We start from the raw sequence: 25,930 nt of genomic DNA, 5'->3' as shown, positions 1-25,930 counted from the left end.
TTCATTTGTGTCATCAAGCACGAGTAGTCAATGAATGAGGTGGCCACTCAGAAATCCTATATTAATGCCTATTGTCTTCTCTTTTTTGAACGCAACACTCTGTTTAAGGTGACTTTTTTCTCCTTCCTCTTCATCTCTACACAATGCCCGATCCATGGCTAACCTGCTCCCAGGAGCATGCCTAAGGATGATTCTACCTTGGGGAAGCACTAGTCTGTGGTTGGTGCTCGTACACAGCAGCAAAGCTGAACTTTGTTTTGCCGCCACCCTGAAATTGAGGCAGTAGTGAGACGAAAGAGGAACAAAAATCTGGCAGCAATTAGTTCACTTACAGCCCCTAGGCAGGGGTCTAAAGCTCCTGCCTGAAGCAGAAGTTAATGCTTGTTATACTCACATTAGACCTGCTGGCTCCAGGAGGTACTGCATTCATCATAGTGTACATATTGTCACTGGAGTTTGTTGAATCTGAAATAGCCAGAAATACAATACTTTAAAAACCCTTGCTGCAATCTTTCAAGGATACCACAGGATGTTTATGCTGGCAGTATACAAATCTACTGTCTCTGACTGCCTCAAAGGAACAACGACAGCAACTGTTACTACACATAAGCAAATGAACTGACCGACCTCATTCCAGTTACTTCTATCCGACCTTGCTGTGGGAGGGAAACAAAACTGAAGGTAGGGTAATGGCTGGGTACTCAGCATCAGGTGAGACCCAAGAGCTCTATTTGCTGTATGGTATGTATTTACTGGAAGACCAGATGAGAGAGAAAACATTCAAATTAACATCAACAGAAAATTAGCTTGGAAATAGAGGGTAGCTATAAATGTAGCTTGGAGTACTGTGAACAGTTCTGTTCTCCATATTATAACAAGGATATAGAGGCACTGGAGAAGGTGCAAAAAAGATTCACTAGGATGATATCAGAACTAAGAGGTTATACATATCAGGAAAGACTGAGCAGATTGGAGCTCTTTTCTCTAGAAAAGAGAAGACTGAGGGGTGACCTGATAGAGGTCTTTAAGATTATGAAAGGGTTTGATAGGGTAGATGTAGAGAAGATGTTTCCACTTACAGGGGAGACCCGAACAAGGAGCCATAAATGTAAGATAGTCACCAATAAACGCAATAGGGAATACAGGAGAAACTTCTTTATTCAGAAAGTGATTAGAATGTAGAACTCGCTACCAATGAGTCGTTGAGGCAACTAGCATAGATGCATTTAAGAGGAAGCTAGATAAACACATGAGGGAGAAAGGAATAGAAGGATATGCTGATAGGGTTAGATGAAGTAGGGAGGGAGAAGGCTCGTGTGGGGCAAGGACCTGTTGGGCTGAATGGCCTGTTTCTAGGAACATAGGAACAGGAATAGGCTGTTTAGCCCCTCGAGCCTGTTCCGCCATTCAATGAGACCGTGGCTATTCTGTGACCTAACTCCATATACCCGCCGTAGCCCCATATCCCTTAATATCTTTGGTTAACAAAAATCTATCAATCACAGATTTAAAATTAATAACTGAGCTGCCGTTTGCGGAAGAGAGTTACAAACTTCTACACCCTTTGCGTGTAGAAGTGTTTCCTAACTTAAGCCTAGCTCTAATTTTTAGGCTATCTCCCCTGGTCCTAGACTCCCCAAACAGCGGAAATAGTTTCCCTCTACCTACCCTATTAGTTTCCCTCTACCTACCCTATCAGTTCCCCTTAATAGCTTGAAAACTTCGATCAAATCACCCCATAATCTTCTAAATTCCAGGGAATACAACCCTAGTTTGTGTAATCTCTCCTTGTAATTTAACCCTTGGAGTCCAGGTATCATTCTAGTAAATCTACACTGCACTTCCTTCAAGGCCAATATATCCTACTGAAGGTGCGGTGCCCAGAACTGATCACAGTACTCTAGGTGTGGTCTAACCAGGGCTTTTCATAGCTGTAGCATAACTTCTACCCCCATGTATTCTAGTCCTATGGATATAAAGGCTTCTGTGCTGTACCTTCTATGTAATCTATGTAATTAAGCTGGAGAAGAATTGCCAGTAGAGTTCTTCACTTTTGGGACTCCTATTATTCTTGCAGAAGTTAAACTATGAGTATATAGGACAGGCCCAATGGACCATCACAAACATCCCACAATTTGCATAGGATATCAAAATTAGAGGCAAAGGATGAAGAACAATACAAACAGATCCAAAAAGTTTTGGATCTTTTATGAAGCCGGCGCAGTCGGTGGTAGGTGCAATTCAACCCGCATATATGTAAAATAAATGCTACAGAAGAAAGAAACCAAGATAGAAAGTACATGCTGTGTCTATCTTCACAGTAGAAGACACAAAAATCATACCAGAAATAGTGGGGAACCGAGGGTCTCATGAGAGTCAGGAATTTGAACTACTGCAAAAATTAATGGGGCCAAAAGCCGACAATCCCCTGGACCTGATGGCCTACATCCCAGAGTTTTTAAAGAGGTGGCTGCAGAGATAGTGGATGCATTGGTTTTGATCTTCCAGAATTCCCTAGATTCCAGAACTGTCCCCGTGGATTGGAAGGTTGCAAATGTAACACCGCTATTCAAGAAAGGCGAGAGAGAGAAAACAGGGAACTGTAGGCCAGTCAGCCTGACATCAGTAGTAGGGAAAATGCTAAAATCTATTAAGGACATAGCAACAGGACACTTATAAAATCATAATATGATTAGGCAGAGTCAACACGGTTTCATGAAAGGGAAATCGTGTTTGACAAATCTATTAGACTTTTTTGAGGGTGTATCCAGCAGAGTAGATAAGGGGGAACCAGTGAATGTAGTATACTTGGATTTTCAAAAGACATTCGATAAGGTGCCACACAAGGGGTTGTTACACAAAATTAGGGCTCAAGCGATTGGGGGTAATATATTAGCATGGATAGAAGATTGGCTAACAGACAGAAAACAGAGTAGGAATAAATGGGTCATTTTCAGGTTGGCAGGTTGTAACTAGTGGGGTGCTGCAAGGATCAATGCTTGGGCCTCAGGTGTTTACAATATATATCAATGACTTAGATGAGGGGACCGAGTGTAATGTATCCAGGTTTGCTGACGATACAAAGCTAGGTGGGAAAGTAAGCTGTGAAGAGGACGCAAAGGGGCTGCAAAGGGATATAGACAGGTTAAGTGAGTGGGCAAGGTGGCAGGTGGAGTATAATGTGGGGAAATGTGAAATTATCCACTTTGGTAGGTAGAATAGAAAAGCAGAATATTTTTCAAATGGTGAGAGACTAAGAAATGTTGGGGGTTGGAGTATAAAAGTAAGGAGATCTTGCTGCAATTATATAGGGCTCTGGTGAGACCACATCTGGAGTACTGTGTACAGTTTTGGTCTCCTTACCTTATGGAAGGATATACTTGCCTTTGAAGGGGTGCAACGAAGGTTCACTAGATTGATTCCTGGGATGAGAGGGTTGTCCTATGAGGAGAGATTGAGTAGAATGGCCCTATACTCTCTGGAGTTTAGAAGAATGAGAGGTGATCTCATTGAAATGTATAAAATTCTTAGAGGGCTTGACAGGGTAGCTGGTGAGAGTCTGTTTCCTCTGGCTGGAGAGTCTAGAACTAGGGGTCATTGTCTCAAGATAAAGCATTAGCCATTTAGGACCAAGATGAGGAAAAATCTCTTCATTCAGAGGGTTGTGAATCTTTGGAATTCTCTACCCCAGAGGGCTGTCGATGCTCAGTTGTTGAGTATATTCAAGACTGAGTTCGATAGATTTTTGGACACTAAGGAAATCAAGGGATCTGGGGATAGGGCGGGAAAGTGGAGTTGAGGTAGATGGTCAGCCATGATCTTATTTAATGGCAGCGCAGGCTCGAGGGGGCTGTATGCCTTACTTTTACTCCTATTTCTTATGGAACAGCAAGAAAAGGGCTGGAAGGCTATTGTGAAAATGTTGTTGAAACCAGCGGTCTATTGCAGTAAAAAAAGACAAACAAGGTACTAGGTTGTTTAAAGGGAATATAGAATGTAGCTCAAAAATGGTGACTGTTACTGTACAAAGTTGGAACTCCCCCACAATTTGTAGTAGTATTTGCAGTACTGCTCAGCCTACCATAGGAAGTATATAATGGATATTCAGGAAATGAAGTATAAGAGGATGATACACAAAATGAAGAATCTATCGGGCAAATGATGCCATTACCATAGGAGTCAATTACAAAGGAGCTGCTTATAACGTATTAAGAGTGTCGACTATTTCGAGCAGTTCAATAACTACTTACCCTGAAATTACCAATTTAAAAGGCTATGCTGATTTCAGGCAAAGTCATGTCGAGCCTCATCAACATAGGCAGCAAACAAGCACCCGAGGACAGCCTGCTGGCTCTAAATCGCCACAATAGCGGGTGACTCAGCCAGCTTCCAGACTTGAAAAAAGGTAGGCCCGGGAAAGGGGGGGAAAGGACCCTGTCGTAGGCCCTTGGGAATGTAGCATCGGCCACACCGTTAACAGGAAAGGGGCAGTAAGTCATACCCCACCACTTACGGGGTTCTACCACTCCATTTTTGCTGGGCAGGAAGCCTCAAAATCTCCCCCATAATTTGGCAATCAATATGAGTGATTGGGATGATTCTCATTAAGCATCACAGATATAAGTGCGTATGTATCATCTTTGGTCTGTATTCAGCCAATTAAACAAAATTGTTAGACTTCAGTCATTTAAATAATTCACATAAAACTTAGAGCACTTCCAATTATAATTGTTTATAATTACATGACATTTTCATTTATTCAGTTGGATAAGAGTTAACAAATAAAAATCCCAACAAATGCAATCCTGTGCATTTCCCTATTTTGGTTCTCCCCTAATTTTAGTTGATGGTAAATTTCTAAAAAGTGAAGGGAAAAGTGTAGCATTTTCTTGGTAATGTGAAATATTCACGGAAATTGGTATTAAAAGCTGGCACAACACAATGTAAGGCATGGTTCCACTCCTTACTCTCAACTTTAATCTGTATAGTTCCATTTCTTATTCTCATGCAAAGCAAGCTAGTACATCATATCTAAAGTGAACTGTATTAGACACCACATGATTGTATTAAGCAGTGCAAATGTCAATAAAGGTACTGATTGATTATGTTGCACTCTACTTTTTCCATTTAGCTGATTGATTAAAATTATGTAATTCTGCCACCCAAGTCATCTACTGAAATAAAACAGATGCCATCATTGAACATAGCATGAATTGTATACACATTAGTCTTTTTACCAAATTTCCCTTTCATTTCTTAGATGCAGGGCTTTTTTATGGATATGGACTAAAATCAATAATATATACTTCAAAGTGAAAGCACTCAGCATAAATTAGTACATTTCTTGAAAACTATCACTCCCTCAATTTAGTTACATGTTGTCAAATTATTATGGCATCATTTAAATACATCTTTAAATGTGTTACAGAAGTCTATTCTAGAAGTCCTTTGAATCAGTGCAAATATGAAAACTCTGTAGTTACAGTGCAAATTTAGCATGATCTATGTGCACATATTTTGGATTATTAATTCTTCTTTGCATAATAATTAAAATTCCCTGAGCTTACAATACTTATTAATAAAGTGCGCAGTCAGCACTGCAGCATGTAGAAGCACAAATACCCAGGATGCAGAGTAGGGTCAGGCCTGTGATCCTCCATGCCAATGAGTCCCCAGTCAGGACTGTGGTGGAAGCAGTAAGTGGAAGCTGGGTGCTTCTGAATGTTGGGGAAGGGGAAAGAGAACCCCTTAATACAGCTATTTGAGAAAGCCATCAATAAAAAAAATGAAAAGATTGGGGAAGAGGAAAAAACACAACAGAAACCATAACTAGCACTACATTATCAGAGATTTAGGAAATAGTTTTTGACCAGATTAAACGGAGGTGTTCCCACTCACACCTTAGAGATTTGATTCAGATCCAGCCTTTATTAAAGGGATTTGGAAAAATTTGCATCACTTGCCAAGCTTCATCAATAGCAGATGGACTTTTCCTCAAAACCGTTCCAAGTGTAGACAGAATACTCCACAGGGCTGACCTACAACTCGACTGCTATTTGTTTTAACACTGGACCTCCTGGCTGCAGCCATTAAGGCAGTGCGAGAATCCAGAGCTTTTCAGTCAAGGATCATGAATACAGGCCCCGATTTTAATGGGGGGGGGGGGGGGGGGGGGGAGTGAGGGTACAATGCGCGCAAGCCCTGAATCGGACGGCGCATCCAGGGACTTGGAGGCCCAGCCGATCTTAGAAAAATATAATCAAGATAAAAATGGGATAGTAGGTATGGCAGATCTGGCAGGTTTACATTGAGGTTGCCACTGGCTGCTTGGGGTCCATGCTTTAAAAACCGGTGGCACAAACACCCCACTAACACCAACATAAAATAAGCTCTTGCGTTACTGCAGAGGTCTTTTGAACTACCGTCACAAAGAAACAGCTAACTGACTATTAAACCAATAACTGCTACTTATGTTAGTAGTTAGCATACATGGCTATTGACTGTTAACTAATGTTCTCTTTCCTCCTTTTTTTAGTTCAGTCCTATGAAGGGCGTCAATGCCAGTTCTACTGAAGGATTACACCCAAAACACTGACCCATCTTTTCTCTTTTCAGATGCTAATGGACGTGCTGTGGATTTCCAGCATTTTACTTTTATTTTTAAGCCTGTGTTGTAACATGGTGCAATGTTCGTTCAAATGAGTTTCCAACATGCTATATACTTTTTTACATTTGCTTTTAAATCAGTTGAGAAAGAGAAAGATTCTTATAAAATCCAATGAAAGTCTTCAACAGTACTCTCCTTAATGGTTGTAAACAATTTTACAACACCAAGTTATAGTCCAGCAATTTTATTTTAAATTCACAAGCTTTCGGAGGCTTCCTCCTTCCTCAGGTAAATGTTCAGGAGCTCCTTAATGGTGAATATATTCATTTTTGTGACAATTTGATCTAATTGCATTTAAGGACTTTGCTGTGGAACCCTGTAATAAATTCACTGTGTGAAACAAGGAAGGACACAGCATTTGTGCAATGGAGTTGGGTAAGGGGACTCTTCTGAAGGGTATCTGTCTCCTGGCGAGCGACAACCTCCTCTCCAACTTCAGCAGCATGACGCCCGGGTGATTTTAATTCCTGGACCTCAACTGCGTGCTGCGGTCAGCTGCCCGACTGAAACTTATGTGAAGCTGGCCGGTGGGTGGGAGTGGAATTTCAGTATTAAAGGAACGGTCACCGGCAACAAGGTAAATCATGGGGAGGGGGTTTAGAGAGAGAGGAATGGTGGGGGAGCGAGCAAGGAGTATTGGTCAGAGATGGGGCTATAACACTGTTGCCCTGATTCTCCAACCTGTGCATGCTGCTAAGGGCATGTGATCACAGAATTACCCCGGATATTTTAAACAAAAACAGCAATTTACCTCTTCCCGGCACTTCTTCATGTCCTAATAAATTACAGACCTGTTCAAAAGGTTTACAACATGCTACTTTCCTGCAATGTTACATTTTGTTAAATTAAGGCAAATGGCATTTGTTTACTTCCCATTGAGCCCACGTAATCAAGTAATATAACAGCTTGGACATAAAATCCAAACACTTTTGATACTATATTTGCGACTGAAATCCTTAAGGCAGTAAAGAATTCATATTCATTACTCATCGAATCCGGCAATATCCTAGAATGACAAAAGGAAACAGAAGCATACAAGATAAGAATGCACAAAATATTTTTTTTTACCTCCTGGGCTAGGCATGATGGGAGTTCCTGGAGGCCCTCCACCACCAGGGGGTCCCTGCAAAACAATATTCATCAGGAATTTAGTACATAATATTCATCTGAAATGTAGTAGATATAATCTGCTAATTAAGTAGAACCATGACCTTCTTTGTGTTTACAGCCACATCTAAAAGAAAATCAGCTGATCTGTGCTACATAACACTAATTGCATTTTTTTCTAAAATGTAGAAAAGACTGGTGCTATACATATAAATCTACACAGCTGGGTGCTATTACTGGCCTCAATACCTCCATGCTGGGGAGGAGGAAATTAGTAATGGTTCCTCTCCTGATTACTATCCAGTGACCTCTGCAGCAAAGTGTTCATATACGAATTTCAGGATCAAGCTCATCTGTGATGCCCCTAACAGTTCAACAGCCTATCAACACTCACTGTCTAGGCATGCAGATGATTAATGGCCACTAGGGCAACAATCAGAAAACATCTGTGCTTGTGAAACTGCACTCTAAGAATTAATGGCTTCAAGAGAGAGGAAGAGAAATTGAAAACAAAATTATCCAAAAAGAATGATTTCCTTTTTACCAATCCGAACTTTTGATCTGATTATAATGCCAAACATTTGTATCATGGCAACACTTGCTTATTTAAGAATAAAGAACTTGCGTGTATATCGTGCCTTTCACGACATCAGGACATCCCAAAGCACTTTAAAGCCAATGTTATAATGTAGGAAACACAGCAACCAATTTGTGCACAGCAAAGTCCCACAAACAGCAATGAGATAATGGCCAGGTAAGCATTTTTTTTTAAAGTGATGCTGGTTCAGGGATAAATATTGGCCAGTACACTGGGAGAACTTCCCTGATCTTCTTCGAATAGTGCCATGGGATCTTTTACGTCCACCTGAGAGGGCTGGTGGAGCCTTAGTTCAACGTCTCTGAAGGACGGCACCTTTGACAGTGCAGTACTCCTTCAGTACTGCACTAAAGTGTCAGCCCAGAATTGTGTACTCAGGTCTCTAATTTTGAAGCCTTCAACTATTGAAACTTACTTATAACATGTGGAATTGTACACAAACTGTGCCGGGGGGAAAAAACTTTTAACACTATTGACGCTCTACAGCATACAACCAAGTTCAGTGTCATATTAGATTCAATGCCCTTTGTCCTCGATCATGACAGCTGAACATTAAACCCATGTTTGGGGTGCACAAAGCACAATGTTAAGGAAAGCTACGTTAAAATTCTTCAACATATATATCATATGAAGTAGACACTAGGGGACGACATCAAGACCAATTCAATTTTAAGAGTCCCAACATTCATAAATCATTTAAGTTTTTCATGGTTTGTGACATTAGAATCATAGAAAGGTTACAGCACAGAAGGAGACCAATCGGCCCATTGAGTCCATGCTGGCTCTATGCAAGAGCAATCCAGCAGTCCCACTAACCCGCCCTTTCCCTGTAGCCCTGCATTTTTTTTCCTTTCAAGTACTTATCCAGTTCCCTTTTGAAGGCCATGATTGAATATGCCTCCAACATCTCCTCGGGCAGTGCATTCCAGATCCTAACCACTCGCTGTGTAAAAAAGTTTTTCCTCATGCCACCTTTGGTTCTTTTGCCAATCACTTTAAATCACATCTTTCATGAAGTACGATGCCCAGAACTGGACACAATATTCCAGTTGTGGCCGAACCACTATTTTATAAAGGTTCATCATGAATTCTATACTTTTGTACTCTATGCCTCTATTTATAAAGCCCAGGATCCCGTATGCCTTTTTAACTACATTCTCAACCTGCCTTGCCGCCATCAACGATTTGTGCACACATACCCCTAGATCTCTCTGTACCCCTTTTAGAGTTGTGCCCTCTAGTTTATATTGCCTCTCCTCGTTCTTCCTACCAAAATGTATCACTTCGCATTTTTCTGCCTTAAATTTCATCTGCCATGTGTCCGCCCATGCCACCAGCCTGTCCATATCTTCTGAAAGTCGATCACTAACCTCCTCACTGTTTACTACCCTTCCAAGTTTTGCGTCATCTGCAAATTTTGAAATTGTGCCCTGTACACCCATGTCCAAGTCGTTGATATGTATCAAGAAAAGCAGTGATCCCAGCACTGACCCTTGGGGAACACCACTGTACACCTCCCTCCAGTCCAAAAAACAACTGTTCACCACTACTTTCTGTTTCCTGTCCCTTAGCCAATTCTGTATCCATGTTGCCACGCCCCCTTTATTCCATGAGCCGCAATCTTGATGATAAGCCTACCGTGCGGCACTTTATCAAATGCCTTTTGAAAGTCCACATACACCAGATCAACTACATTGCCCTCATCTAACCTCTCTGTTACCTCATCAAAAAACTCTATCAGGTTAGTTAAACACGATTTGCCTTTAACAAATCCGTGCTGGCTTTCCCCAATCAATCCACCCTCATCCAAGTGAATGTTGATTCTGTCCTTAATTATTGTTTCCCAACCACTGAGTGGTAAACTGACTTGCCTATGTTGCTGGGTTTATCCTAACACCCTTTTTTGAACAAGGGTGTAACATTTGCAATTCTCCAGTCCTCTGGCACCACCTCCGTATCTAAGGATGTTTGGAAGATTATTGCCACTCCCTCCGCAATTTCCACCCTTATTTCTCTCAGCAACCTAGGATGCATCCCATCCGGACCGGGTGACTTATCTACTTTAAGTACAGCTAGCCTTTCAAGTACCTCTTCTTTATCAATTTTTAACCCATCCAGTATCTCAACTATATCTTCCTTTACTGAGACTCTGGCAGCATCTTCTTCCTTGGTAAAGACAGATGCAAAGTAGTCATTTAGTACCTCAGCCATCCCCTCTGCCTCCGTGAGTAGATCTCCTTTATGGTCCCTAATCGGCTCCACCTCTCCTCTTACTACTCGTTTACTGTTTACATGCCTGTAGAAGACTTTTGGATTCCATTTTATGTTGGCACCAGTCTATTCTCATGTAGGGTACGGTAGCATAGTGGTTATGTTACTGGACTAGTAATCCAGAGGCCTGGACTAAAATCCGGAGTCATGAGTTCAAATCCCACCACGGCAGCTGGCGAATTTAAATTCAATTAATTAATTAAATTCAATTAATTAAATAAAAAAAATCTGGAATTAAAATACTAGTATCAGTAATGGTGGCCATGAAACTACCGGATTGTCGTAAAAACCCATCTGGTTCACTAATGTCCTTCAGGGAAGGAAACCTGCCGTTCTTACCCGGTCTGGCCTATATGTGACTCCAGACCCACAGCAATGTGGTTGATTCTTAATTGCCCTCTGAAATGGCCTAGCAAGCCACTCAGTTGTGTTCAAGAAGGCGGCTCACCACCACCTTCTCAAGGCCAATTAGGGATGGCCTCGCCAGCGACGCCCACATCCCATGAACGAATTAAAAAAAAACTCTCTTGCCCATCTTATTTCCTTTTTCACTTCCCCTCTGAACTTTCTATATTCTGCCTGGTTCTCATTGTGTTATCAACCTGACATCTGTCATACGCCCCTTTTTTCCATTTCATCTTACTCACTATCTCTTTTGACATCCAGGGAGCTCTGGCTTTAGTTGCCCTACCTTTCTGCCTTGTAGGAATGTGCCTAGACTGTACCCGAACCATCTCCTCCTTAAAAGCCGCTCACTGTTCAATTACAGTTTTGCCAGCCAATCTTTGATTCTAATTTACCTGGGCCAGATCTGTTCTCATCCCATTGAAATTGGCCCTCCTCCAATTGAGTATTTTTTTCTTTAGAGTGGTCAGTGTCCTTTTCCATAGCTATTCTAAACCTTATGATGCTATGATCGCTGCTCCCTAAATGTTCTCCCACTGATACTTGCTCCACTTGGCCCACCTCTTCCCTTGAACCAAGTCCATCAATGCCTCCTTCCTCATTGGGCCACAAATGTGCTGGTTAAGAAAGTTATCCTTTACACATTTCAAAAATTCCTCCCCCTCTGTGCCCCTTATATTATGATGTGGAGATGCCGGTGATGGACTGGGGTGTACAAATGTAAGGAATCTTACAACACCAGGTTATAGTCCAACAGTTTTATTTGAAAATCACAAGCTTTCGGAGGCTTCCTCCTTCCTCAGGTGAGTGTCGAGATTCATTGAAAATTACCGCAAAAATAGTCATAGAACAATGCCTGGTGATTACAGATAATCTTTCCAACTGCCCGTTATGAAGGCCATCAAATTAATTGAATAGTGTTCCGACAGAGAAACCTTAGATACCCCAGACAACTGAATATACAAACGGCCAGAACCAAAGAAAGAGAGGGAGAAAGAGAGAGAGAAACATCCGAAAGGAAGAGAAAGAGAGAGAATGACCAGTTGTATTAAAAACAGATAACTTTTTTTTCCCCTGGTGGGGTTACGTGTAGCGCGACATGAACCCAAGATCCCGGTTGAGGCCGTCCTCATGGGTGCGGAACTTGGCTATCAATTTCTGCTCGACGATTTTGCGTGGTCTTGTGTCTCAAAGGCCGCCTTGGAGAACGCTTACCCGAAGATCGGTGGCTGAATGTCCTTGACTGCTGAAGTGTTCCCCGACTGGGAGGGAACCCTCCTGTCTGGCGATTGTTGCGTGGTGTCCGTTCATCCGTTGTCGCAGTGTCTGCATGGTCTCGCCAATGTACCATGCTCCGGGGCATCCTTTCCTGCAACGTATGAGGTAGACAACGTTGGCCGAGTCGCAGGAGTATGAACCATGTACCTGGTGGGTGGTGTCCTCTCGTGTGATGATGGTATCTGTGTCGATGATCTGGCATGTCTTGCAGAGGTTGCCGTGGCAGGGTTGTGTGGTGTCGTGGACGCTGTTCTCCTGAAAGCTGGGTAATTTGCTGCGAACGATGGTCTGTTTGAGGTTAGGAGGCTGTTTGAAGGCGAGTAGTGGAGGCGTGGGGATGGCCTTAGCGAGGTGTTCATCGTCATCGATGACATGTTGAAGGCTGCGGAGAACATGGCGCAGTTTCTCCACTCCGGGGAAGTACTGGACGACGAAGGGTACTCTGTTGGTTGCGTCCCGTGTTTGTCTTCTGAGGAGGTCTATGCGATTCTTCGCTGTGGCCCGTTGGAACTGTCGATCGACAAGTCGAGCGTCATATCCCATTCTTACGAGGGCGTCTTTCAGCGTCTGTAGGTGTCCATCGAGTTCCTCCTCGTCTGAGCAGATCCTGTGTATTCGTAGGGCCTGTCCATAGGGGATGGCCTCTTTGACGTGGTTAGGGTGGAAGCTGGAAAAGTGGAGCATCGTGAGGTTGTCCGTGGGCTTGGGGTCGAGTGAGGTGCTGAGGTGCCTGTCTTTGATGGAGATTCGTGTGTCCAAGAAAGAAACCGATTCTGAGGAGTAGTCCATGGTGAGTTTGATGGTGGGATGGAACTTGTTGATGTTATTGTGTAGTCTCTTTAGTGATTCTTTGTCGTGGGTACATAGGAAGAAAATGTTGTCGATGTATCTGGTGTATAGTGTTGGTTGGAGGTCCTGTGCAGTGAAGAAGTCTTGCTCGAACTTGTGCATGAAAATGTTGGCGTATTGGGGTGCGAATTTGGTCCCCATGGCTGTTCCGTGTGTTTGGGTAAAGAACTGGTTGTCGAAGGTGAAGACATTGTGATCCAGGATGAAGCGGATGAGTTGTAGGATGGCGTCTGGAGATTGGCTGTTGTTGGTGTTGAGTACTGAGGCTGTTGCAGCGATGCCGTCATCGTGGGGGATACTGGTGTAGAGTGCCGAGACGTCCATCGTGGTGAGAAGTGTTCCTGGTTCAACTGGTCCGTGGGTGCTGAGTTTTTGTAGGAAGTCTGTAGTGTCGCGACAGAAGCTGGGGGTTCCCTGTACGATGGGTTTCAGGATGCCCTCGACGTATCCAGAGAGGTTCTCACACAGGGTTTCGTTGCCTGATACGATAGGACGTCCGGGTGTGTTGGCTTTGTGTATCTTTGGGAGGCAGTAGAAGTCTCCCACGTGGGGAGTACGTGGGACGAGAGCGCGTAGGATGCTTTGAGGGTCTTGATCAGTTTGTTGAGCTGGTGGGTGTGTTCTTTGGTCGGATCTGCGGGTAACCGTCTGTCGTGTTCCTGGTTGTCCAGTTGTCGGTATGCTTCTTTGCAATAGTCCGTTCTGTTCTGTATGACGATGGCTCCTCCTTTGTCTGCTGGTTTGATGACGATGTTGCGGTTGGTCTTGAGAGCGTCGATGGCGTTGTGTTGTGCTCGGGTGACATTCTGGACTGTCTTGTGAGTGCGGCTGATGAATCTGGCATTGACGCATCTCCTGACAGCTTGAGCATACATGTCAAGCTTAGGGCAGCGACCCTCCGGAGGAGTCCAGTTTGACTCTTTCTTCTTCGGTTGCTGTACCTTATATTATTATTGTTATCCCAGTCTATATTAGGATAGTTGAAGTCCCCAGTTATCACTAGTCTATAGCTTTTGCATCTCTGTAATTTCCCTGCAAATTTGCTCCTCGAAATCCTTCCCACTAGTTGGTGGCCGATAGAATACACCCAGGAGTGTAACGGCACCTCTTTTATTTCTCAACTCGAATCAAATAGATTCTGTCCTTGACCCATCCAGAACATCCTTTTTCTCTAGTACTGCAATATTCTCCTTAATCAATACTGCCACACCCCCTCCTTTCTTTCCTTCCCTATCTTTCCTGAGCACCTTGTATCCTGGAATATTTAGTACCCAATCCTGCCCTTTTTTGAGCCAGGTCTCCGATAGTACCACAACATCGTATTCCCATGTGGCCAATTGAACCTGCAGCTCACCAACCTTGTTTACCACGCTTCATGTGTTTACACACATGCACTGCAACCCAGTCTTAGACTTTCTTTTACTCTCTCTCAGTCTGATCCCACCTAATACCGTACTACTACTTGCTTTAGTGTTACTTTTCTCCCCTGATGCTTTGTGCCCCTTGTTTCTCCTTTCCATTGCTACATCCTGGTGCCAAATTAGTTTAAACCTCCCCCCCCACCGCCACAACAGCACTAGTGAATATCTCCACGAGGACATTGGTCCCAGCTCTGTTGAGGTGCAACCCATCTGGCCTGTACAGGTTCCACCTTCCCCAGAACTGGTCCCAATGCCCCAGGAATCTAAAGCCCTCCCTCCTGCACCATCTCTCCAGCCATACATTCACCTGTTCTATCCTCCTATTTCTATGCTCACTAGCATGTGGCACTGGGAGCAACCTTTGAGGTCCTGCTTCTTAATCTCCTTCCTAACTCCTTAAAATCTGCATGCAGTAAAGTCCTTTGACAGAATTGTTCTTGCTATGCTATTTTCTTGTAACATGCTATGAAAAAAAACTATTATAACAGCAATATGAATTGCAAGGTTCAATATCATTTTAGTTTGAATCACATGATTCAATCATGGAAGCCTAATGCCTGCTTGAAATGTTTTTATAATATAGCCATCCACATGCTAATCTTAACTCATTTAAAATAGTAAATCAACCTGTATACTAGTGACACATGGGGCATGATTTTAACCAGGAGCCAGGAAGGGGGTGGGGGTATCGAATTGAGGACGGAAAACCCGGAAGTACAGGTTTCCCATCGGGATCGGGGGTCAGTCACCCGGGTGAAGAGGGGGTCGGGATCAGGGGTCATCGCGGGGGTCACGATCATTGGGGGTGGGGTCGCTGCAGGTAGGCTTGTTGGGCATGGGGGAAGCACTTCTGCTCCTCTGGGCCCACATGTAGTGCTATTATGGCACTTACCTGCAGTTTCAGACCTTCTTGCCTCCTCTCACGCGGCATGAAGGAGAAGGCCCAGGAATCTCAATCCCCAAAAGCTAAAATCACAAAATCTGATAAAATGGAGGCCAGCAGCCTCCTTGAAAGGTTTTAATGACCAGTCTACGCCTCCTGAGAGCAGGTATGTTGTATACCCCTCGTCCCGCCCCTGTGAAAACTGGAAATGGGCAGGTTGGAGGCGGGTTTGAAATTGTTGCAATTTTTAATACCCTCCACACCCAATCCATTAGGGTTAAAATAAATGCCATGTCGTACTGAACTCCAAGTCAGTAGCCCATCTCATTGGTTCAGAGAACTTTCCAATGCTGCTTTGGAGCAATTCCTTGCTTCAGAGTAGGATTTCATTGGATTTATGCACTGGCTGGAGACAGGGCTATAACACTATTAACTCAGTGGATATTCATTAAGCTCAAGGGCAGAATCAATAACTCTATTCTGTAACCAAAACGATGAAGGGATTGCAATGACTGATATGGACAGCAGCCATTCAGGAGAAACCAGGGCTTTGCAGAAAAAATGGCTAGCAAAGCCCAATCCAATAATTTAAGCTCCTGTCAAGTACTCCAAATTGAGCTGCAGCATGTGACTCAGAAGTTGACTTCTCCAAGAAAACATTTTCCAAAGATTTACAACATCAGACAGGCAACTCTGAGTAAAATGGCTAAAAACTGCTCTCCAGGAGCAACACAATGGGAGGTCAATTAATATACATCTATTAAAAAAAAGTATTCTGCACATTTCCTGCATATAAGAACATAAGAAATGGGAGCAGGAGTAGGCCAATTGGCCCCTCGAGCCTGCTCCGCCATTCAATAAGATCATGGCTGATCTGATCCTAACCTCAAATCTAAATTCATGTCCAATTTCCTGCCCGCTCCCCGTAACCCCGAATTCCCTTTACTTCTAGGAAACTGTCTATTTCTGTTTTAAATTTATTTAATGATGTAGCTTCCACAGCTTCCTGGGGCAGCAAATTCCACAGATCTACTACCCTCTGAGTGAAGAAGTTTCTCCTCATCTCAGTTTTGAAAGAGCAGCCCCTTATTTTAAGATTATGCCCCCTCGTTCTAGTTTCACCCATCCTTGGGAACATCCTTACCGCATCCACCCGATCAAGCCCCTTCACAATCTTATATGTTTCAATAAGATCGCCTCTCATTCTTCTGAACTCCAATGAGCAGAGTCCCAATCTACTCAACCTCTCCTCATATGTCCGCCCCCTCATCCCCGGGATTAACCGAGTGAACCTTCTTTGTACTGCCTCGAGAGCAAGTATGTCTTTTCTTAAGTATGGACACCAAAACTGTATGCAGTATTCCAGGTGCGGTCTCACCAATACCTTATATAACTGCAGCAATACCTTCCTGTTTTTATATTCTATCCCCCTAGCAATAAAAGCCAACATTCCATTGGCCTTCTTGATCACCTGCTGCACCTGCATACTAACCTTTTGATTTTCTTGCACTAGGACCCCCAGATCCCTTTGTACTGCAGTACTTTCCAGTTTCTCGCCATTAAGATAATAACTTGCTCTCTGATTTTTCCTGCCAAAGTGCATAACCTCACATTTTCCAATATTGTATTGCATCTGCCAAATCTCCGCCCACTCACCCAGCCTGTCTATATCCCCTTGTAGGTTTTTTATGTCCTCCTCACTCTCTACTTTCCCTCCCAACTTTGTATCATCTGCAAACTTTGATATATTACACTCGGTCTCCTCCTCCAAATCGTTAATATAGATTGTAAAGAGTTGGGGACTCAGCACCGACCCCTGCGGAACACCACTGGCTACTGGTTGCCAGTCCGAGAATGAACCATTTATCCCAACTCTCCACCCATGCAAGAATATTACCCCCAATCCAGTGATTCTTTATCTTGAGCAATAATCTTTTATGTGGCACCTTGTCGAATGTCTTCTGGAAGTCTAAATACACTACATCCACTGGTTCCCCTTTATCCACCCTGTACGTTATGTCCTCAAAGAACTCAAGCAAATTTGTCAGACATGACTTCCCCTTCATAAAGCCATGCTGACTTTGTCCTATTAAATTATGTTTATCCAAATGTTCCGCTACTGTCTCCTTAATAATAGACTCCAAAATTTTACCCACCACAGATGTTAGGCTAACTGGTCTATAATTTTCAGCCTTCTGCCTACTACCCTTTTTAAATAAGGGTGTTACATTAGCAGTTTTCCAATCTGCCGGGACCTTTGCCGAGTCCAGAGAATTTTGGAAAATTATTACCAAAGCATCCACAATCCCTCCTGCCACTTCCCTCAAGACCCTAGGATGTAAGCCATCAGATCCAGGGGATTTAGCCGCCTTGAGTCCCATTAATTTACTGAGTACCAATTCCTTTGTGATTTTAATCGTATTTAGCTCCTCCCCCCCTAGAGCCCCCTGTTTGTCCAGTGTTGGGATATTCTTAGTGTCCTCTACCGTAAAGACTGAAACAAAATATTTGTTCAGCATTTTTGCCATCTCCATGTTTCCCACCATTAATTTCCCGGTCTCATCCTCTAAGGGACCTACGTTTGTCTTAGCCACCCTTTTTCTTTTTATATCACCCTTTTGTAGTCACAATTTTTAATATTGCAACTGATTGGGTTAAATTTTGAATTCATAAGACAGTGATAAATAACAATGAAAAGTGATGAAAATCTAACAACACAACAGCAAAAACTGAACAATTAAATCACTCAAAAAATCTTTCCTCTGACATTTCCTCTCCCACACACTCAAATATCCAGAGCTCAAAATAAAGTTTTTAACATAAGAAAAACATAAAACTTAACTATAAACTACCTTTTGTGCCTTTAAGTACCTTCATTACATTTTTATTTGTAAGCTTTAGCATTTTTCAAAAGCTTGGGCTTGGTGCTGAAATTCTTCCTCGAGCTATCAATGAGTACCGTTACCAATTACACCACTACCTGCAATTTACAGGATGCCGCAGTCTGACCGTGTGCAGTGTAAATAACCTCCCAGAATGCATCAGTGCCACTCTCTCAGTTTGTGTCTTTCTTGAAGCTATATTGAGTCAGATAATTTTATCGTACAGAAACAGGCCATTTGCCCCATCAAGTCCATGAGAATTCTAGTCTTGTAATAGTGCTCTTTTTCAATTATATGAATCTCTGTGAAAATAATTTATGGACTCTGATTCAACAACAGTGTATGGAAGAGAATTCCACATTTTAATCACTCTCAGTGTTAAGAAATATTTTTCTAACCTCCCCTTTAATTCTTTTTCGGATTATCTTAAATTTGTGCCCTTTCATTGATCAATGGAAATGTAACTTTACTTACTTTATCATAAGCCTTCACTATCTTGAAGACTTCTATCAGGTTGCCCCTTAACTTCCTCATCTCTAGTGAAAAAAATCTGTCTTTATAATTCTAACTCCTCATCCCTGGTCACACCAAGATGCTCCTTCTCCATTTTTTTTATATATCCTTCCTATAATGGGATATATAAAACTGTGCACAATACTCCAACTGTGGCCTAAGATCTTGTACAAATTCAGCATTGCCTTGTTTCTTTTGTATTCTATGTCATAAATGTAGGATAGTCACTAATAAATCCAATAGTGAATTCAGGAGAAACTTCTTTACCCAAAGAGTGGTAAGGATGTGGAATGTGCTACCACAAGGAATAGTTGAGGAAAATAGCATAGATGCATTTAAAGAAAAGCTAGATAAGCTCTCGAGGCAGTACAAAGAAGGTTCACTCGGTTAATCCCGGGGATGAGGGGGCGGACATATGAGGAGAGGTTGAGTAGATTGGGACTCTACTCATTGGAGTTCAGAAGAATGAGAGGCGATCTTATTGAAACATATAAGATTGTGAAGGGTCTTGATCGGGTGGATGCAGTAAGGATGTTCCCAAAGATGGGTGAAACTAGAACTAGGGGGCATAATCTTAGAATAAGGGGCCACTCTTTCAAAACTGAGATGAGGAGAAACTTCTTCACTCAGAGGGTAGTGGGTCTGTGGAATTTGCTGCCCCAGGAAGCTGTGGAAGCTACATCATTAGATAAATTTAAAACAGAAATAGACAGTTTCCTAGAAGTAAAGGGAATTAGGGGTTATGGGGAGCGGGCAGGAAATTGGACATGAAGCTGAGTTCGGATCGGTCAATGCCCTGTGGGTGGCGGAGAGGGCCCAGGGGCTATGTGGCCGGGTCCTGCTCCGACTTCTTGTGTTCTTTAGATTTGTGGTTGGGATCAGATCAGCCATGATCTTATTGAATGGCGGAGCAGGCTCGAGGGGCCGATTGGCCTACTCCTGCTCCAATTTCTTATGTTCTTATGTTCTTATGGTATGTTGATAAGGTTAGATGAAGTGGGGAGAGAGGAGGCTCGTGTGGAGCATAAATGCCAGCATAGACCAGTTGGGCCGAATGGCCTGTTTCTGTGCTGTCGACTTGATGTAGATACAAAACCAAGGATTTTGATTGCCTTTTTATAGCCTTATCTACTTGCACTGCTACCTTTAATGACCTGTGTATCTGCATACAAAGGTCCCTCTGCTCTATTTAAAAATTTACCATTTGAAGATATACTTCCCTTTTCTATTCTTGCTTCCAAAATATATGACCACATTTCTCTACTTTGAACTGGAGCCGTTATCTAGCTGATGATTCTGCTTTTATGAGCTCGTTTCCTCAAGTAATTTCAAAACAATCTGATGGCTGGGAAGGGAATTCAAGCCAGTGGTGAAAGAAAGAGGTGTGGATGTTATGGTGCATCACTCTCTATAGGTTCATGACCAATGACGTGGAGCTATAGCTAAAGCAAATAGGGTTATAGGTTGTATTCACAGGACAATTCCCTACAAAACAAAGTATACCATGTTATCCTTGTACAAGACCTTGGTTAGGCCTCAACTGGAATACTGTGTCCAGTTTTGGTCCCTTCACATGGTGCAGAGGGCCACAAGATTAACTCTCAGTTTAAAATACCTTAGCTACCCAGATAGGCTCAAGGAGCTGGGTCAGTACACTTTAGAAAGCGCAGACTCGGGTGATTTGATAGAGATTTATATAATAATGAAGGGACTAGACTGTGTTCATGTGGACCAATTATTTCAACTGGATAAGTTAGGGAGAACACAGTCACAATTACAAGTTATATTAAGGCAGAACTAGATTGGATTTTTTTTAAACTTGAAAGAGAGGGGAAAGAAAGGGAAACACAGACAGAGACTGACACCACACACACAGATACACAAAGGGAGAATGATTAGAACCCCTGCACATTATTCATGCTGTGAATTCCATAAAGAATGCCAGCTTAAACAGAGATATCTTTATTTTCCTCAGCATAAACAGTTGAAGACTTAGGCAATAATAATATTTCTGAGTTTGTTTTATGAAGCTTGAAGATGAGTTTTGGAATCTTTTTAAAGGAAAACAATTGTCAAGTGTTTACTCATTTTTATGTCAGAGAGAGGTGCTTAGAAAGAAAGAAAGAAATGAAAAGAAAGGAGACACAGATAGATTGGGATGATTTGAATGTTTGGTCTTTTCTTTACACTGAAAATTAAAAATCCAACAATGTTTACATAAAATTTAAGCAGCTGCAGTTGGCAATACTTTGCAGGCATCAATCAAAAATACATGCTGCATTGTCTTTGAAGAAGTCTCACAACTCCTTTCCAAATTTCCTCACTACAGATATACAGCTTCCCCCTTGCAACATGGCAACGTGAGTAGCATCATGGGAGATCCACTAATATACATAAATGTGCACTGTGGGGGGAAACTCCCATCATACATCAGTATGACTGCCAGTATCATGTATTAGAATTCAAAATGTGAATAGGCTATAGCAGTAATTATGAGTTTGTTTTTCTCATGACTTGAAAAGAAGGTAAAGCGTGAACTGTGAAATTTTTTTTAGCTCTTATTTAGATAAGCAGAGGCAGCAAGAGAGAAACAAACAGAAAGACAGAGACAAAGGGCATGATTTTTACATGGAGCCGGGAAGAGAGCGTAGGGAAGGTAATCGGACTCGAAACCCGGAAGTAAAGTTTGCGCGTCACAATCTGCGATCGCAACCTAAATGAAGGCAATGAATTTTACTTCCGGGTTTTGTGTCCATCAGCCAGCCTGATTGACAGGCTGTCGGGCGGGAGGGCTGAGGATTGAGAGGAGGGAGAGATCGTGGGCCGTGAAGGAAATCGGGGGGGGTGGGGGGGGGCGCGGCGGGAGAAGAGAGATCACTGTGGTACGGTTTGTAGAACATACCTTCAAGAGCCTCAGGCTACATATAGTGACTTCCAAATGCGTTCAAAACCCAGCAGAAAAATCAGACCCAGGAATTATTTTAAAGAGTTGCTTAAAGTGACAACAACGTGTGATGCAATCCTAGAAGCCACCAAAGGGTATCCTTTACCTGAAAACTGGTTTTAAGCCCAGCTTTGCAGTTTGTAAAAAAGCTTTGATTATGAAGATCGGTGTTGTCACAACAAAGCTGTAACCAGGTTGTGAATGTGAAAAATCACCAAGAAGCACATGTGAACTGGTAAACATGTCAGTTGTAACTATCAGAAAAGTAAACATCAGATTCATCTTCTGTACCGTACAGAACATCAGAGGTCGGGCGGAGTCGGAGGGTCTACCATCGGTGGGGGCCGCCAATTATGGGGGTCCGATCGGGCCAGGTGAGCTTGTTGGGGGCTTGGATGAAGCACTCCTACTCCTCCTGGCCCACAAGCAGTACAATAAAGGCACTCACTGCACGGATCTGGCCCTTCTCACCTCTTTTCAGGTGACGAGGTTCAGAAGCAGTGGGAAACCCGTGCTGGTGAGGTTAAATTAATTTCAGTCTTAAAATCAACTAAAAATTAAGTTCCGTAACTATTTCAATGAGGTAAATTGCCCCTTTAACAATCCGTCAGTTGGCATTAAGTGGGGACGGGACTGCGGGGTTTCGGATGCGTGCACCCATCCAAATGTGCCTGGGTTAAACTCGGAAGTGGGCGGGTTGGAGCCGGGTTGCGGTCCTGCTTCCAAAAGCTGTTATTTTAACCTCCCACCCCTAATTCACCCATTTTTTGGGGGTCAAAATTACCCCCAAAGGGAGGGAGAGAGTAACATTTATAGTATCTAACATCTTTTAAATGGTTACAGCAGCTGCTTTTTAAATTTGTTTATACTGAGAAGCTCAAAACAATGATTTTTCATTTAAACAGTGTTTTTATGTAATTGTGGTATTTACTTTTTTATCGACCAACATAGAATCATAAAAAGGTTACAGCATGGAAGGAGGCCATTCGGCCCATTGAGTCCGCACCGGCTCTATGCAAGAGCAATCCAGCTAGTCCCACTCCCCCGCCCTATCCCTGTAGCCCTGCAAATTTTATTTGCAAATCAAACAATAAAAAAAAGGTAAGAAAAACACTATGGGGCTGAAATTCACTGGCTGCAATCCCAGCAATACACCACAATTGCTCCCACCACTACAGATACAATTCAGGTGCCCGATTGCCCCATGCTGCTGAAAACTTGTGCCTACCAGCTATCCACTGTCCAGGATACGCCCCACGAGAGACCCCATTCCTTGGGGAACTGAAATAATATTTTTTCAAAAAGACAAATTTTATCTCTGTCCCGGACTTCTCCCCCTGCGCCATGGGACTCAGTTGTGAACTTCTGGAGGGAGGTATGTGTCATCCGAGTCGGTGCACCGGCCTCCAGTTTTATACTGAGTCCCTTATGGGCCAAAGAAGTAGGAGCTTCCCCTTAGAAGGCTTTGTAGGATTTCCTAACTTGAGGTCAGGACTTGCCATCTCCAGGTCCTGGCCTTTTTCTGAGTGGTTCCGCCAGACTCCCACCACGGAATGGCCCAGGAAATTCAGCTCCCATTTATTCTTCAGAACCAAAAAACACTCTTTGGCAAAGTTCTTTTCAAATGTTTTCACTGGAACTTTGCTTCCTCCCCCACTTCCACACCCCAAATTCCATTTTGGAACAGAGTGACCTCCGACTCACCATGAACAATGCCACTGGAGATCTGCTGCATCTGGTTTGCTTTGTCCATCACAGTTGATGTGTCACACTTCCTGTGTCACGTTATATATATGCAAATTTCTATGTCACACTTGGACTTGGTTGGCTGAAGTTTCAGATTCATAAAGCAAGAACACGAACAACTGAACAGGTACGGAATGTGCCAATCAACACAGTCAACAGGAATAAAAAACGATCGTAATTTTTGAGAAACTTCCAATCAAAAATTGGCAGTCAAAAAAGCTACTAAAGGCAAGCAGAAGGGCTCAATAAAATGGCTCCAAACATTTTTGAATATCCTTTTGCTTGTTATCTCAAACGCTCGCTAGCTGAGAAAGTTAATAGAAGTAAGGATTCTAACGTACACATAAAAAGCTACAAAATTTACAAAAAAATGATTAACTTTATCGATACTAAACGTTTTTGTGCTTAAAATGTATCGAACAATGTTTTCCATCAAAGACACGTGCCTCGCTGAGAAACATTCAGGTTCAGTTCATGGAAAGACAGAGCTTTTTTTTTACTTTTTCCATATATTAAGGGCCTTAATTTCAAGAAACGTAAATCTGTAGAGTTTGCAACAAATTGGTGCCTGCAACTCCAAAAATGGCACGTTCTTGATTTTGGGCTCCACTTTCTTTCTTCCACCTGGGGGTTAAATTCGATAAGGTCCAATACCAGGCGGTTGCGTTAACCCGCACCCAGTGTTAGCGATGCAGGCAACACACGAAATTCGTGCTGTATCCTCATTACCATGATTCCCACGTGCAACCAGCGCTACCCGCGCAGTTGAGTGGCTGAACATAACAGCAGGAGGCCCGATATGGGGCATGGCCAGCACTAGGTAAAGGCAGCCTGTATCTCTTAAAGGGGAGCTGCACAGTCAATGCAAGCAGTGCAGGATGACAGGCAGAATGGCTGGAGCTGCAAGACAGCGTGCCCCGAGGTTCTCAGACAGCGCACTGGAGGCGTTAGTGGAGGGAGTGCAGGATTGGGGAGCGACCTTCCAGACACCGGCTGCGGAGCCAGTGGGAGGAAGTGGCTGTGGAGGTGAATGGCAGCAATATAGCACCATGTACGTGGATACAGTGCCGGAAAAAGTTCAATGATTTGGCACGAGTGGTCAAGGTGAGTGAATGCAAGTATTAAGTGGTACATCCTACCAACCGCAGCACTGCTCCATGCACGACACCCCCCCTCACCCACCCACCAACAAACGCTGCCCATCCGTAAGCAACGCTGCACTTCAAATGCTGCATCTCACCCTCACACAGTAGCACACTTACACCCGCCACTCACAGGTCACACACACTGCCAGCTATTCTACCATGACAGGCACATCACCCAAACACATTGCAGGACACTCACTGCCACACTTCCTTTTGTCTTGCAGGAGAAGGTGGTGCATAACAGCCAGCAGACTGAAAGACCCAAGGAAGGACAGGCACGCCTACACGTCCTCACCCTCTTGAAGGAGACCGTGCTTTGGATCATTGGGCGGGACATCGCTATGACCATGGCCACTGACGGCGCTGGAGGCCCCGACAAAGGGGGTCTCTGCATACCTAATGCTCCTCATTTCCCACATCTCCTTCATCCCACAATCTTTTCTGACGCATGCGCTGCAGATGGTGTCAGCACACACGTTTTACTCACTCTTATCCCTGCTCCACAACTCAACACATCTCCCTTTGTCATTGCAGGCGCCCAAGAACTGGAACCAGCACCGTCCGAGATGGAGCAGAAGGGGGACACCAAGAACAAAGCCGCACCATTACTCGATCTGACACTCGTATCCACCAGCTCAGAGACTTACACTGCGCATCCTTTAGAGGCGAGGTTAGAGGAGGGATCGGCACCTGGTGAGACACTGGGCACAAGTGCGCAGGAGCCTGGGTGGGGGGGAACGGATGCCACAGGTGCCAGCTCGCCAGAGGGTAAGGTTGCACAATGGATCTGCTGCTGAGGCATCAGTTGATGACTTTGATGGGCTAGGCTACAGAAGATGCCTGATGGGCGTACACCATCAAATGTTCGGTGCACTGGAAAGCCTGCCAGAAAGCCTGTGCACAATGTCAAGGGGCATGGAGGAGTCCACCTTGAACTTGGCACAGGGCTTGGTGCAGAGTTTGGAGCCCATCCTTACCCAAATGGAACAAGTGGTCACCTCCATCTGCACACCTGTGGAATCCACCATGATGCAGCATCTGATGACCGATGTCGCGGCTTCTACTGCAGCACAGACCAATGTCATCAAAGGTCTGCATGCTTCAGTTGAAGCTCAGACTGCTGCTAATGTGGCTTTGGATACCACCGTGGAACAGGGCTTCCAGGGCGACACAGCACTCCAGCAATCCGTTCTCCAGCTGATCATCAGGAGTGCTGAGGTG

The 25,930-nt window shown here is 43.6% G+C and overlaps 1 protein-coding gene across 3 annotated transcripts in view; it reads right to left on the bottom strand.

The window, feature by feature from the left end:
- LOC137320867 (single-stranded DNA-binding protein 2) overlaps positions 1-25,930 on the bottom strand; it is a 429,480-nt gene that overhangs the window by 43,582 nt on the left and 359,968 nt on the right. For all 3 annotated transcript variants that reach the window (XM_067982791.1, XM_067982792.1, XM_067982793.1), the window contains 2 exons: positions 7,736-7,790; positions 395-465 (listed from right to left, as the gene is read on the bottom strand). In XM_067982791.1, the coding sequence (XP_067838892.1) occupies positions 395-465; positions 7,736-7,790 (126 nt within the window). The remainder of the gene's footprint in view (positions 1-394; positions 466-7,735; positions 7,791-25,930) is intronic.

Source organism: Heptranchias perlo, chromosome 4, assembly GCF_035084215.1.
Source record: "Heptranchias perlo isolate sHepPer1 chromosome 4, sHepPer1.hap1, whole genome shotgun sequence".
In the NCBI taxonomy this organism is placed as follows: domain Eukaryota; kingdom Metazoa; phylum Chordata; class Chondrichthyes; order Hexanchiformes; family Hexanchidae; genus Heptranchias; species Heptranchias perlo.
This window is presented reverse-complemented; position numbering and strand designations above follow the sequence as displayed.